A 15105-nucleotide genomic window follows, 5' to 3' on the forward strand; every position below is an offset into this window, starting at 1 on the left:
CCCCATAAACAATAGTGGTGATGCATCAGAGTATTGAAGGACATCCTGTACAAGAAACCTGGGGGAGGCAATTTGCAACCGACTGATCTTGCTGCTGCCCAAGGGTCAGCTTCTCCCCCAAATAGGCATGCTATAGGAATTTGATTTCTGTCATTTCCGGTGCAAACTGACATGGAATGCACACTCTGGACCTAATGTGTGGATTAAAATCAAATGAGCCCCTGGGATTGTGCACTTATACAAATTTTGTAATCCACTTCTTGGTTCAAAAAATGTACCTCCCCCCCCAAAAAACCCACATGTATTTTGGCCTAAAATACATTTAGAAATGTAAATGCATTTAAATATTTCATTAAAAAAAATAATCACAGAATAATGCAGAAGGCAGATGGAATGGATTTATGAATAAGCCCGTGTGAAATTGTCACAGTGGGAATAGATTAATCTGCCGATCTCTAGCCGCAGTAGTTTAGGAGAACAGAATAGCCACCCTAAGTTGTAGTATAGTTTCCAGCCTTTTACCCTTTGGAAAAGGATTGGAAAGTGGACTCCTCTGAGGGCAGGGGTATGGAACATCTGGCCTGTGGGCCTAATCAGACAAACCAACAGGATCCAATTTCCACCCTGTCCTGTACAAACCTGTTTACATTCACACAGATTCAGTGCTCTTCAGATTCCTGTCAGCATGTGGGGATCAAATCATGTCACATATCAGCCTTTCCTTCAGTAGACAATATTGTTTTGTTTTTCTCATGACACCATGGATTTTTGTTTGAAGTAATTTCTGTTTATGAAAAAACTAAACAGAAGTATGCAAATATTTTGACATTTCATGTGTAATCACAAACGTTTGCACCCTGCCTGCTCTGTTCAGGGCTATTTTAGTGATGCCTGGAACTCGTTTGACTCCCTCGTCGTTATTGGCAGCATAGTAGACATCGTTCTCAGTGAAGCCGATGTGAGTATACCCCAGCCAAACCCCTTCAGTCCCACTTCTCTCTTTTCCGTTTTCCTACTTATTTCTATTATCTGGACAAGTCACAGAATTTGGATATATTTCTAAACTGAATGCAAGCCATTCATAGTTCAGCTATGGCAATTTAGGAAAACAACTAGCTTCTGTTGGCTTCCCATTTTCTCAGACTTGAGGTGAAAAATGCAGTACTGGTGCATTGCGGAAGCTCAGATTGTGTTTCTGTGTTATAACACTGTCCTTTTTCTTCTCTTTCTTTTCTGTTTCTGTTTTCTCGTGCTACTGAATGCTTGTCCTAACAGCACTATTTCACTGATGCATGGAACACTTTTGATGCCTTAATTGTTGTTGGTAGCGTCGTTGATATTGCTATAACAGAAGTTAATGTAAGTAACCACCATTCACCCCACTACAAAGTAATTGCTGTCCATCAGAATAGAATAGAAAAGTAGAAATAGAATTAACGATCCATGAATCCCAACACCTTTTTTTGTTTTGTTTCCGAGGAGTGAATTGTTTTAGTACTGTGTGAAGCAGTGGTTCTATCATTACCACAGCGATGACTGCTGACAGATGCACAAAAGCTAAGACAGAATGAATTCAAGGCCATCGTATTACAAAGGTGTCTAAAGGAAATTCAGACCTGTACAACCTGTTGATTCTCCGGTGTTTCATAGTTGACCAACTACAAATAGTAGCTGGGTTGGGGCTGAGTGAACTTCCTGCTTTGTTCCCTGCCTGGGATTAAAAATAAATGGCTGAGGGGCTGAATTTGATTTGATGACTCATAGGTTGCCTAGACCTGATTAGTGTAAGCAACTGGGGAACCTCCATTGCTTTTGGAGAATTCACTTTATTGGCCATGTCTGTGATGCAATTGTAGTGTATTTCTAAGTTATTTTTTTGGAGTTGTTGCTAAGCACATAGAGCTGCTGATTGCTGCCCTGCCTCCAAATACCTTATTCCTCTTCTCCCAAAGGAAACAGTCTCCATATTTCCATTAGAAGGTAGATAGTTCCCATTTCCTGAGGGTTATAGAGCTCCACGAAAGATTTTATTCAAGTACAACAGGATTCAAGCAGTTTCCAAATTAGTGGGTTTCCCCTTCTTAGACATTCACTTGCACAGATAAATAACCATTCTCTTCCATCATCTCTGAGTTCAGGGTTCTGGAGATTTTTTGAAATCTTAAACCCTCTTCAGACTTAAATGAATTCACTGTTCTTGTTGTTCTCTGTAAATTAGAGGACAAAGGTCTGAATTGGGAAACTTCCTTGATCGTTGGAGCCTTCCCACACATTTTAGAACTCTAATTTTCCAGGGTTCTAAAACACATAGGGAACTTCCACAAGTACAAGAGGCTTAGAATTCAGGGGGCCATCCTTCCAACTCATGGAAGAAGACATAAGACTTTCAAAATTGATTCTTGAATCTTAATACCTAGCAGATGCCATGTGTTATTGTCCCATAGAAATACTGTCCTCTGGCTTTCTGGAGTACAGTGTTCACAAGAAAGCACACAGATACAACCAAATTTTTATTTTCATGCATATATCTCACACATGAGGGTTTCTCATCTGAATGAAACTTTGATTGAACAGATTCTCCTCTTTGCCCTTGAGATATACACAGATCTTAGCACATTCTACTGCTCTGTGGCCTCTAAATATTGAAGAAAAGGGGACAGTGAAAGTAGGGCCCAGAAAGTCCCGTCACTGATTATCAGCTGGTAAAGGTTAGTGGGCACAGATGAAGCAAAGAACTGGGGTGGGTTTGGAGAACCCCCAGAACAGCTTGCATGAGAGGGGAGTGGGGATCATTTTGTCTGGCAAGCTTAAAACTTCTGCTGATAGAACAGTCAGAAGAATGTGATGTTGGATTCCTCCCTTTCTATTTGCACATTCCTCATTTAGAAGAAAAGTTGCTCCAGATTCAAAACCTGGACTTCCAGATGTAATAAAATGAAATATTTTTTATTTTTGCTTGCTCTGTGTTTTTGCGTTCAGGGGGCACATAAATATTAGTTCACCAAGCAATACTTAAGCCCAAAACATAACTAATTCGGAATAGCAGATACTCAGATGCTCAACCCTATGCAAAAAATAATTTCCTTGAAACCATATCCAGTTTCTTTAAGAACTGAGCTGCCTACTGTAAACAGAGCTGACAGCTTAACATATATTGTAGTTTACACATTTGACTTGCAATGAATAGATACTTTCACACTGTGTACTAATAACATCTATAATAATCCGTGTCTTCTTCTTTTAAAGCTAATAATGTCAGGTTATTTATAATCCTAGAAAAATGCCATTCTTGAGAGTGGCCAAGAAGACTTTAACATTAAAGTTTAATATTTTCAAATACTACCCCCAATTAAATTATACACTATTTTTACTCTAACCTTAAAATGCTATTTTAAACAAGCAATGTGCCTTCTCTTTGATGTTTTCTTAATCCAGTAATGACTGAAATCCTCTGTAATGAGGGCTTAAAACCTTGTCATATATATTGGGACAGGAATAGATTAATACTCCTCACCAGAGTAGTGACCAGATCCATGCCTAATAATTTTTAACTTATCCTTATTCCTTAACTTGTTTTAAAAATGAGGAGGAGGCTGGTTAGGCATTAGTTTCTGAACTTGGTATGTAGAGCATTGGGCTCATGCACACGTATGCACCACCCTCTCTGGGTAAAAATATTTATTACATTTTTATCCCATCATCCTTCCAAGGAACTCAGATTGGTGTAAATGGTTTGCCTTTTCCTGTTTTATTCTCATTCAGCAACCCTGTAGGTTGGGTAGTGTGAGAGAAGATGATTGGGCCGAAGTTAGCCAATGAGATTTGAAGCTAACCAGGTTTCTCTGACCTGCATCCTGACATACAATTGAGTTCAGCACACTGGCTCTCCAGAAGCATCAAACAACTTGGCTAAATACCATATTAATCTGAATTATCGTGGATTTCTCTGAATTTGTTTTGCCTCCCTCTTTTGAAAGAGAGGGTCAAATAGTGGATTCAGAGAAATCCACGATACAAATTGATGAGCTTTTCTAGTGGGACCAAAATTACTTTCTACTGTGAGGCAAGGAACTAGGGATGATGCATGAGCATGCAAGACCACAAAACACATCCCATTTAAAATAAGGTACCATTTGAATTTCCTTTCAGTGTCTCGAGTACCAGCTGTCATCTTTAAATTTGCCTAACTGCATGCTTCTTATGTGAAAGCAATGTCTCCATGGTGGTGCATTCTTTGAACTGGAAGTAGCTCTAGGCTCATAAACAAGATGGTGACATCAATTTGCAGGATGGCAACATTTGCTATATCAAAATAATATCAATAGTCATTTGTACAAGAACCATTTTGACACATTTATACACGTGAGCAACTTGGACTTCTTAAATACTATTCTATTCTACTCTATTGTAGCATTGCGAATATGTGTCAGTCTTATAATATTTGTGATACTCTAGGATTAGGAAATGAAGTTCACCAAGCTTCCAGAGAAACTTTGGGGAGGAGAGGGACAAGAAACTGCTATAGGATACACTCAAAAGCCTAGAAAATGTCTTGAAACTCCACTTCAATGTTTATTGTTGCATTTGTTTCAGTGAACTCAGGGACGGGTACCTTAACCTTACAGTAACCCGTCAGATATGTTATGCTAAGAGAGAGCTACTTGCTCTGCAATGAACTTCTAGACCAGTTGGGGTTCCCCACATGTAAACCCAGCACTTTAGCCACTACGCCATTCTGAACCAAAGCCTGCAGGGATAGGTGTGTTGTGAGAATTATAGTTCAAATATTGTGCTGTATTGCGATACTGCTGAATTTCATGCATTTCTGTTGTGTTGTTTTAACTGGTTTTCATGTTCATTTTACTTTTAGAAATTTTTAAAGGCAAGTGAATATATACGGTATAAGAGTTTACAGATCAAAAGGTCTGTTAAAGGCCATAACATATCTTTGTATATTTGCTCACATTTTGTCTAAAGGAAATGCCACATTGTACACAAAACCCCTGACCGACTCTAGTCATCTAAATGGTTCCATCTCACTCAGACATGTAAGTTATTCGTGAACATTACATTCTGGAGACCAACTATATAATTATTAATTGAAGGGCCTATTTCGTACCATTTTCCCTTGGATATCCTAGTGGGCCTTAATTGTGCTACACTTCTATACATATGTACTATAAATAACCACCAAACTTTCACCTCGCTTGAAAGAAATTAGTTGGAAGATTTCTGAAATGCCGTTTTGGGACATTCAGACGCCTTGGCCCTGTAAGGATTGTAATGTTCTCAATTTTAGCATGTCAAGGGTAAGAAGCAATTTGGATGGCTATTGCGGGGTTCCTCAAGAGCATGTTCACTTTGTGTTACACTGCTTGATTTTTTAAAAAGCTTCAGTCATGGTGGTGTAGAAGAAAGAATAGGTTGATTTTTTTTAAAATAAATGCCATTTACTTTGCCTGTTTGATGGACTGCTAACAGAAAGCACTGAAGGGGTGCACTGTCAGACTTAGTAGTTGTCAGACTTAGTAGTTGTTGAGGTTAGGGCAAGATGTACATAGCCAGTAAGAGCAGAGTCTTAAAGCTGCTCAGAACAACAAACAAACATATCCCAAAAGTCTTTCCCAGGTCCTGAAAGTATCAACTGATCTGAAGTTTTCTGCAATTGCAGATCACCTCCTTTCAGCTCCTTCACTGGTCAGGACCAGGTGGTGGTATTCAGGACTAGGTGATTGCTGCCTTGCTTTCTCACAAGTCCTGACAACTATCTGCTCTCTTATATCTCTTATCTAGTGAACTTCATAAGCAGTAAACATGTTTACAATGAAACAGGGTCTCAAGTAAATGGATGGAATTTGCTTAGGAAAACCTAATCATATTGCTATCACCTGAAAAGTTTCCTGAAAATTATTGAGCAATTATATTTACATGCCACCCATCACCCAGAGGTCACAGGGTTACAACCACAGGCAACATGAACAAACTTAGTTAACAGGACTTTCTACCTCTAGCTGGTAGTTTTGGGGAGACTGTATCCAGTACACTTCCAACCACTACAGTCCATACATGCCAAGAAGCAAATTACTTGATAATGCTTTAATGTAAATAGCATTTTTATATTGCATCTCTGATTCCCAGAGTGGTGAGATATAATTAAATGCTAACTACAGTGGCCCTCTATTTTTCCCTCCCTAATTGTCCACAGTGCGTTGGAAAGAGGACTACAGGACCAGTGTCATTTGTGCGCAATCTGGAGGGCAAGGTTCATGCTTCTTTGACATAGGGGGGAAGTAACTGGCTTTGTTCATTTCCTGCCCTTCCAGTTTTGCAATAAAACGTCAAGCCAGTAGTGTTGAATATGGGGCGTTTTTCTTAAGAAGCACCTAGTTCACTTTGGCACTAAATGATTGTTAAATAGAAGCAGGAGTAGGCATGAAGAAGTGCAACCGTCCCTCACATGAGTGCTGTTTCATCACAAGGGTGGCTCTTTTTGGAGTGCTTGTGTAATTTTTATCTAGAATTAATTAACACATGAATACTAAACCAAAACCAACTGAAGCTGGTGTATGTGTTCTTCTTGGTTCATTGATCTTACAATCACTTTGTAATATTTTCAGTGACTTTAACTCTGCAGCATTACCTTATTTTGGTTTTTATTATTTTATTTATTTTGTTACTTTTATATTTTTTTGTGTTTCATGCTTCTTGTTTTTAACACTTTTGTAAGTCACATTAGGCTGTGTTTTAAGTGGAAGGGAGGAGTGTCAGTTATCTGAAACAACCAAATAAAATATCCACCTATATAGGATTTAGTGGACTATTATTGTGGTAAATGGTGGCTAGAAGGCACCTTGTATGTCTCTTTCCTGCAACTGCTGCAGCCACCTGGTGCCAAATGTACTGCTTTCCTTTCCTTTGGACCACATCAGTGAGGCCAAGAGAGGGGTGGTCTTGCCATCTGGGCAGCCCAGGACCTCCATACACTCTGCCCAGGCTTGTGCCCTGGGGAGGTCACTTCAGTGCTGCTAATGCAGTAGTTTGACTTCGCCCCCAGAGACACATTCCATTGTTTCTTCAGACAGACTGATGCAAACAAATAGTGTGAAATTAGAATAAAGATGGAGGTGAGCATGACTTGACCTGGCTAAGGGCATCTCCAGAAAAGGTGTTTTTCCTGAATCCCCAACAATAAACTCAATTCTGGAGAAACTTTCTTTTTCAATGCTCAGATTTCTGAATCCATTTTTTAAATGGAAATGTGATTCCCCCCCCCCCGCCCTTAGAAAGCAAATCCTTTCAAGTTAATAGGGTTATTTGGATCGTAACTGTATAATGATCAGGGCCAGCCCAAAACATTTGGCACCTGAGATGATCCACAAAATGGTGCCCGCTACCCACCAGGGAGGGGTAAATGAAGATCAATATCAGGAACAAGGGGGGAACAAAGATCTACATTGGGATCTGCTGCTCCTGTCAGTCTTGCCGCATGAGGCAGTTACCTCACCTTATCTCATGGGTGGACTGTTCCCGATAATGGTTGCAATATAAACTACTGCAATCATTCCCTCTTAATAGCAAATTCAGATGGTTGGATGCCATCAGTTTAGAAGTGAAACTGGACCGTCCCAAAATGGAAGTAGTTTCCACAGAGGCAGGTGATTTCTTAGGTACTCAGAAGTATATTAGTCCGTTAATTAAAAAAAGAAGGCATTTTTAGCAATGGTTTGACATGAACCTGTGGGGTTCCAGCTCTTAAAGAATAAATATAACAATTAAACCTATAGATATAAGAAAGTCTACTCCAGCGGGAAGGTAAGCAGCATTTCCGTGCGCTGCTCTGGTTCGCCATAAGCAGCTTAGTCATGCTGGCCACATGACTCGGAAGCTGTACGCTGGTTCCCTCGGCCAATAGAGTGAGATGAGCACCACAACCCCAGAGTCGTCTGTGACTGGACCTAACGGTCAGGGGTACCTTTACCTTTACCTTTATAGCAACTCACACTCCAGTCTGGAAATAGAACTTCCAGGTTCCCACTGATTGCCAAAAGCCTGAGCTCCTGTCTTTGTTGCTGTTTGGCTGTGTGCATGTGTGTGCGCTGCTATATAGTCTTGGATTTCTCCACTGTTTTCTATTGGTGGCTAGTATTCAGTCTATCGTTGGTTGCTATCATCTGTGAAGAAAGCGCTAATAGCCAGATATGAAGATTAAGGGTTTAGAGTGGGGCATGCTTAAGCATGATAGTAGCAGCAGCAGCACTCTCATGGTGTTGTTCTGAACAAACAATCCCATGTCTTGGGCATCATAACACTGTCCTCAGCAGTTGCAGGTTAGCTGCCACAAACAGATGATTAAGACTGCTTCGTTTAAAGCCAAAGGAGATACGTGATGACTGGGAGAGACAGAGAAAAGTTCCTCTTTTAAGCAGGAAAACAAACAAGATTTTGTGTCATTCTCCTGAATACCTGTCCCACTGTTTGTTTGAGGATGATACGTTTCTTAAATATTTGTTTTGCCCTTAATGATTGGACAGATGATTCGCCAACGTGATGCATGAGTCGCACTACTTCTATCAGCAGCACAAGTTGCATTTTTCTAGCTTAATGATTGGACGGCAAGCATTCTTAAGAAGGCATACAAAATTAAAAAGTAAACTGAGTACATTCCAGTATAGTGGCCTCCACTGCTGCAGGCAAACTGAGGAAATTAGTATTGAGAGTTACGATACGTATATGAAATATACAAAATATTTACAGATGCAAAATAGGTGGCGAGAGGTAAGAAGGAAGGTACAGCATGCATGATGCAGGGTCCCTGTTCAAGCATTTTAATGCAGTGTTCTTCAGCCTTGGGTTCCCAAATGTTGTTGGACTACAACTCCTATCATTCCCAGGCAGGTGATGACAGTTGTAGTCCAACACCTGAGAACCCAAGATTGAAGAGCGCTTTTGTAATGAATACACATAGGTTAAGGTGTTCCTGCCACCATCATCCCTTTTGCTCAAATGGGCACCTGAGAAGGACTGTTGTCTGTTAATTAGGCTGCAGTCCTAACCATACTTACCTGGGAGTAAACACTCCTAAACATAGTGAACCTGTTTTCTGAGTAAATGTGAGTAAAAGTGTAATATTCAGGTGTGTGTGTGTGTTATTTTAAATGTATTAAAACATTTAAAGATAAGCAAAACACTGCTAGTCTTTAGCTCACTTGAGGCTGCTAAACTGCAGTTTATAAACAAAGGTTTTTAACATATGGGACATCTGTGTTGCAGAGTGAGCATGCTTTATTTGAGAAACTATTAAAATAAGATTTAGTAGCCCTCTTCTTCCATAGGCACAAACATTAGGAGACAGTTCCTCATGTGCTTCAGCCAATGTTCAATCAATATTTTGGCGGTCTGTGTGTCTGCTCAAATAGTGCCTGTGGTTGATATAAGTAGGTCATACTGTAACTTCATAATCATGTGGAGCCTTTAGAAGAGTCTGTCTGTATCTGTCTGCCCTTTTTTATATCTCAGCTATCTCTGTCTTGTGAGTCTTAACCTCTCCACTCTCTGTATACGTGATTATGTGGTCTGTGCTTTTCTGTCTTGTCCTGTCTTGCCTGTATTGATTTGCCTATCTGACCACAATATCTTAACTCCCATTCTTCTGTTCTCTTAAGATTAGCAATAAGTAATGATGCGTACAGTGATAGTGAGCACTCATAAGAGCACATTAAGAGCATGACTGGATCAGACAGCGGAAGGCATCCTGTCCAAAAGCATGCCTAGCAACCTCTTTCCCACAGTGGCCAACCAGATGCCCGTTTATTTTATTTTAGTCAGTCTATATCCTGCCCTATACTCAGATAGCTGTGGATGGGGAACGATAATATTCAACTAAACGCTGAAATCTCAATTTAAATTAGCACAACACACCAAAAAATACAATAAACCGCATGCCCCCAATATTCAGACAGTGGCACAAGTGCCCAAAGGCCTAAATAAGCAGCTTGGTTTATAGTTTCCAGCTGTGTGGAGAAAGCATTCCAGAGCCTATGGGAAGCCCACAAGCAGGCAGTGAGCACAAGAGTCCTCCCCTGTGACTGGTGCTCCTTGGAATGTTGCCTCTGACCCTTGAGGTAGACTAGTAGCCATTTGGTAGCCTTATTCTCTATGAATTTAATTGTGTGCACAGCATCAGACTGTACCATAAAGATGCGCTGTCAACATTTCACAGTTATTTCCTTAACAATGTTCCATTCACTTGGCAGTGCATGCAAATTACTTTATGCAAACAATTTCTTTCCATTCCTGTTACTATTTTGTTTGTGGTGTCCCCTTTCTTTCTTTTTTAAAAGCACCAAAGTACAGCTACAAATACTGTTTCCTTTTCTGAACAATCCAGCACCATATTATGTCCCCACATGACCAATGAGAAATAGTTTAGCTAGGGTGGAGATCTCATGTACATTGCAACAATCTCTCAAGTGGATCATCCATCTCTTTTTCAGGAGAGAAGTTGTGATTTATTACATTTTTATCCTTCCATTCCTCCAAGGAGCACAAGGCCTAGTTCTCTCCCTTGGGTCTGGTCTGGAAGCTCCATCTGTTGCAGGATGCAGTGACTAAATTGCTGATGGAGCCAGATAGCTCACAGTATGTGACAACTCTGCTAGAACACTTGTGCTGACTACTCATATGCTACCAGACCAAGTTCAAGCTTATCGTGTTAATATACAAAGCCCTGAACAATTTGGGCCCAGGACACTTTAAATCCCAGCTCAGTCAGTGATCCTCCTGAGAAGCACTGTTAGTGGTTCCCCATGTTTCAGAATACCAGCTACCTTGAAATAGAAGTTGAGTCTCTCCCATCTCATGCTGTGGAATACCTCTTCTAACAAAGACATGGCAGGCACCTGTTTCTGCAAAAGGCAAGAAATCTGCCTCCATCGGATTCCAAGAGGGAATCCGACAACTCGTGGCTCTCTCACTCTACCTCTGGCTCAAGGGTACAACAATTCAACAGTTCAATCACAACAATATGGTTAAAAATGCAACTGTGGTTTAGCATTGCATGCACAGCCTTGGGTTTGTGTTTGCCGTCTCCACTTTCCTCCAGCACAGCTTCAAGGAGAAACTAAACGTTGCTTTAACATCTAATTAATCATAGCTTAGCATTCTGTCTGAGTCATAAACTGTGGTTAATCTTTATGATGGTTTATTGGAAGAAGCCAGCTACATAACAAGGGCTTAAAGTTGGTTCATTTGAGAATCCTATAGTTATTTAAAATGAAATATCTAACACCCCCCCCCATATTTCTAAATGTGAAACTCTGGTTAGTTAAAAATGAAAGTTCAGCTCCTTGTGGCCATATTGGATAAGGACTGGGGATCATGTGAGTCAAAACTGTTAGTTGCTGTTTCTCAAAGATAATTTGCCAAGTATTCATCTCAGAGCCATGGGAAGTGCCCATTCAGCAATTCATCCCCAGTTATTTATTAACTTCAATAGATTTACATATATTTGTTCTCTTCTGTCTGTGTTTCTCCTTCCTTCCTTTTTGTCTTTCTCTTCTTCAGAAAGATAGTTGTTGTGTTTCTGCTGCTACCAACCTTACAGCAGATCATGACACAATTATGTGTTGCATCCCACCAGTTGAAAATCAGTGTTTTACGGAAGCCTTACATAATTTTAGTACATTCTCATAATTCAGCTATAACGAATACTTTACTTATTTATAGCAGGCATGCAATATTTGTCACAGAAATGTAAGCTGTAGTGATAAAGCAGAGCTTTTCATGTATTTCCCCCCTTTCCAATCAGCATCAAATTATCAAACTGTTCTTGCTTCCTCTTTGTGTTTAAGTTGAATTATTTTCAAAGGTCTTTGCTTTTATTTTAATATATTATGCTCATAATTTTTTCAAGCTACAGGCATTTTTTCTCCTTTATAGTCAACATACATTATTTTTTAAAGGTCTTTGCTTTGATTTTAATATATAATGTTCTTAATTTTTTTAAAGCCAAAGCCAACTGAAACTGTCACTGTCACAACTGATGAGTCTGGGGTAAGATTAGTAAACTGACCCCAGTGATTGATTGTACCTCTACTTGAGTTTATTCTTTTTACCATGTCTCTTTTCTCCACTGGTTTTTTCTGTATTTTTTTCATGATTGTCCTACTAGAAAGGTGTATGCAGTGATTTGGTTTTGTTGTCAATGTACCTATCAAACTTTACTACAGACAAACCCAACGTGACCCTATTAACAAACTGGAAAACTTGGAAATGCATGCATTGTGTGAAGCATTTCTACAGGTCCTGTGTGCTAGCATGTAATTTTTCCTGTCATACCATGTTTATAAAGTGGGAAAAGACCCCCGAGACACATTTTCAAATCTTACCTCTTTCACCTCTGCATTTATTGTTGTTTTTCTTTTCCTGAAATGTTGCATGTTTTGCATTTTGCTTGATCTGATGTTTCCGTCCTACCCTTTTAGAACAATGAAGAGAGTGCTAGGATCTCCATCACCTTTTTTCGCCTTTTTCGAGTGATGCGATTGGTAAAGCTCCTCAGCAGGGGTGAAGGGATAAGAACTTTGTTGTGGACATTTATTAAGTCTTTTCAGGTAAGTTTAATGGTTAAACTCCTAGCTTCTAGGGGTCAAAATACAATCATTCTGAATAGCAGTGACCCTACAGTTATGGCCAATTAGTTATGTGAAACAACCACATGGACAGGTGCACATCAAAAGGCAACAGTTGGGTGGAGATATATATTTTCTGTTGAGGACACATACACATAGAGAACACAACCAGATCCATTGCACATGATAGTGATCTATGTATCACTTAAACTGTGCACATTTCTTGAGAGTACTCAATCATTTTCACAACAATTTAGCGTGGCATTCCAACTGAGCCTTAAGCAAGAGTAGGGAACCTGCACCCTGCTGTTGTTGTTGGACTCCAACTCCCAGTTGTCCCAGCCAGCATGGCCAACAGTCAGGGATGATGGGAGTTTTAGTCCAGCAACATCTGAAGGAGCCACAGGTTCTCTACTCCTTGCGTACAGGGGTTAGTGACCTGGCTTAACAAGTCTCCTTTCCCCGGCTAATGATATGGCTCTCATTCCAGCAGTGCCAATTCTTCATTCCAATTGTCTGCCTTCATGTTGTTGTTTTTGAATTGTTCTTAAGCAGGTCGAAAATAAGAACTTTCAGAAACAATTAGATTTTAATCATTTTAAAAATGTGCTTGAAACATTTTGACTTTTACCATAATAGCTGCAGAAGTATTTATTAGCCATAAAGCCTAAATTTTTGTCCGTTTAATCCAATGTAAATTTCAGTGAGTTCAAACGGGCTTACTCTGGAGTAAGTGTTCAAAGGATTGGCATTTTAGCATAATATATCATTGTAAGTATAGGCTATTTATGCATAAAATTATATCTCTCAGTCTGGCTCCACATTTAGTTTTTCTTTTTTAAAATTAAGCCCATGTCCAAATTTGGCTCTTACTGGCTCACTGAGAATTCTTGATGTGCAAGGAAACTTTAATCTGATATAACATGTTGCTGCTTCAGCTTTCTAACCCCACTTGATGTTGGGTAATTGTAAAAGTGGAAACATGAAGTATGATTGCAATCTGCCATTCACGATATGATTATGGTGTGGTACCCAAAAGGATACACAGTTGATATAATCACTAATAGTTTTCACACAATAGCATCAGAGCTAGAGGTTTGTAACGTTTTTAGGAACTAGAAATGGTCGAAACTTTCCCATTTGTTCTACTCAAGAAACTAGGTCATGCATTCTCATGCTTTGAAATTCAAAATGCTGATGGTAGTTTTTAAAACAGCTGGTCATTTTAAAAAGAAATTCAGTGTACAAGGGAGTGTTGTCATTGTCATCATAACATTCCAGGGTGAATTACAACCATTTAATAAGGCGATGTTAAAAACAGATTAATGTAATACTAGAATATTTGACTGCGGATCAAGTAGTACTAAAGATCATGTATTTATTTTCAGGGGCTTCTTACCACTGGTCTCTGTGGTTCATTAGATCAATCTACTTGTCTGCCAATAGATGAGATACGTAGTTTAAGCCTACCTGAAGACAGCTTGCCAGCCCTTTAAGGTGGGGCACTCATTTCTCAGAGGTTGAGCACATGCCCTTTGTGGATAAGGTTCCATGTCCAATTCCCAGCATCTGTGCCATTACAGAAACAGCACTGGCAGAGACCTTTACCTGAGACCCTTGAGAGTCACCAACAAACAGCAGATAGTGCTAGACATGTGGTGTGATTTAGTATAAGGGAGCTTTTCGTGTTCATAGCATTTTAAATATCCATACAGGTTTCAGTTCCCAAGCAGAATAGGCCAAACATTTTCAGGGAGCCTGCAGAGAGGGATAAATGATTTGAAAACTGCAATCAAATTGCATTGGTAAAATGATGCAAAATAGTTTCAAAGGATATACTGGTTTGTTTGTTTTTCATTTTAGGCTCTGCCATATGTTGCTCTTTTGATAGCAATGTTGTTTTTCATCTATGCGGTTATCGGAATGCAGGTAATTAAAAACCATATTTCGTCTGAAATAAAGAGGCTGTCATTGATCAGTTTATAATGTATAGCAACTGCCTACCTCAACATTCCATTCATAGCTTAACTGTGTATGTGTATTCTCTAAAGCAAAGGAGAGGAGCCTTGACCCATGGGCCTAATTTTGCCTGACATGGGCCCCAATTTGGTATGTGAGGCCATTTTCACTACCCCATCAGCACCTGCCTCATGTGGTGTGGGGCAGATAGAAATGACTGGCTCAACTGTGACCGGGTTTCCTTTGGGGAACTTGAACTGGTCCCTGCAGAAAGCATGGTAGAATTCACCACCAGTCAGATGTTGGGTGGTAGGCTGAATCCTGCTGGATCAGCGGAACTCAGTTGCGAAGTCTGTTGCTGCAGAAAGCAGTTTTTGCACTGTGGTTCCCAAGGTGCTCACCAACCAGCTGTTTGTCAGGCACTGTGGAAAGTGCTGTGGAAGGGCCTTTGACAGGCATAATAATGACTTCTAGGTGTTGACAGGTGGGTTGTCCTACCTACCTGCCATAGTGCTAG

At 39.9% G+C, this 15105-nt stretch overlaps 2 protein-coding genes across 39 annotated transcripts in view; one reads left to right on the plus strand and one right to left on the minus strand.

The window, feature by feature from the left end:
• The window catches only part of CACNA1D (calcium voltage-gated channel subunit alpha1 D), a 187129-nt gene that overhangs the window by 130071 nt on the left and 41953 nt on the right, over positions 1–15105 (plus strand). For 14 of the 38 annotated variants that reach the window (XM_083489143.1, XM_083489150.1, XM_083489153.1 and 11 more), the window contains 5 exons: positions 875–958; positions 1276–1359; positions 12007–12051; positions 12483–12611; positions 14493–14558. In XM_083489143.1, the coding sequence (XP_083345269.1) occupies positions 875–958; positions 1276–1359; positions 12007–12051; positions 12483–12611; positions 14493–14558 (408 nt within the window). The remainder of the gene's footprint in view (positions 1–874; positions 959–1275; positions 1360–12006; positions 12052–12482; positions 12612–14492; positions 14559–15105) is intronic. The other 24 variants (XM_083489137.1, XM_083489131.1, XM_083489139.1 and 21 more) reach the window with 6 other exon arrangements.
• The window catches only part of CHDH (choline dehydrogenase), a 101826-nt gene that overhangs the window by 23556 nt on the left and 63165 nt on the right, over positions 1–15105 (minus strand). The window lies entirely within an intron of this gene.

The sequence above is a fragment of the Podarcis liolepis genome (genome assembly GCF_965112155.1).
Source record: "Podarcis liolepis genome assembly, chromosome: 2".
Taxonomy (NCBI): domain Eukaryota; kingdom Metazoa; phylum Chordata; class Lepidosauria; order Squamata; family Lacertidae; genus Podarcis; species Podarcis liolepis.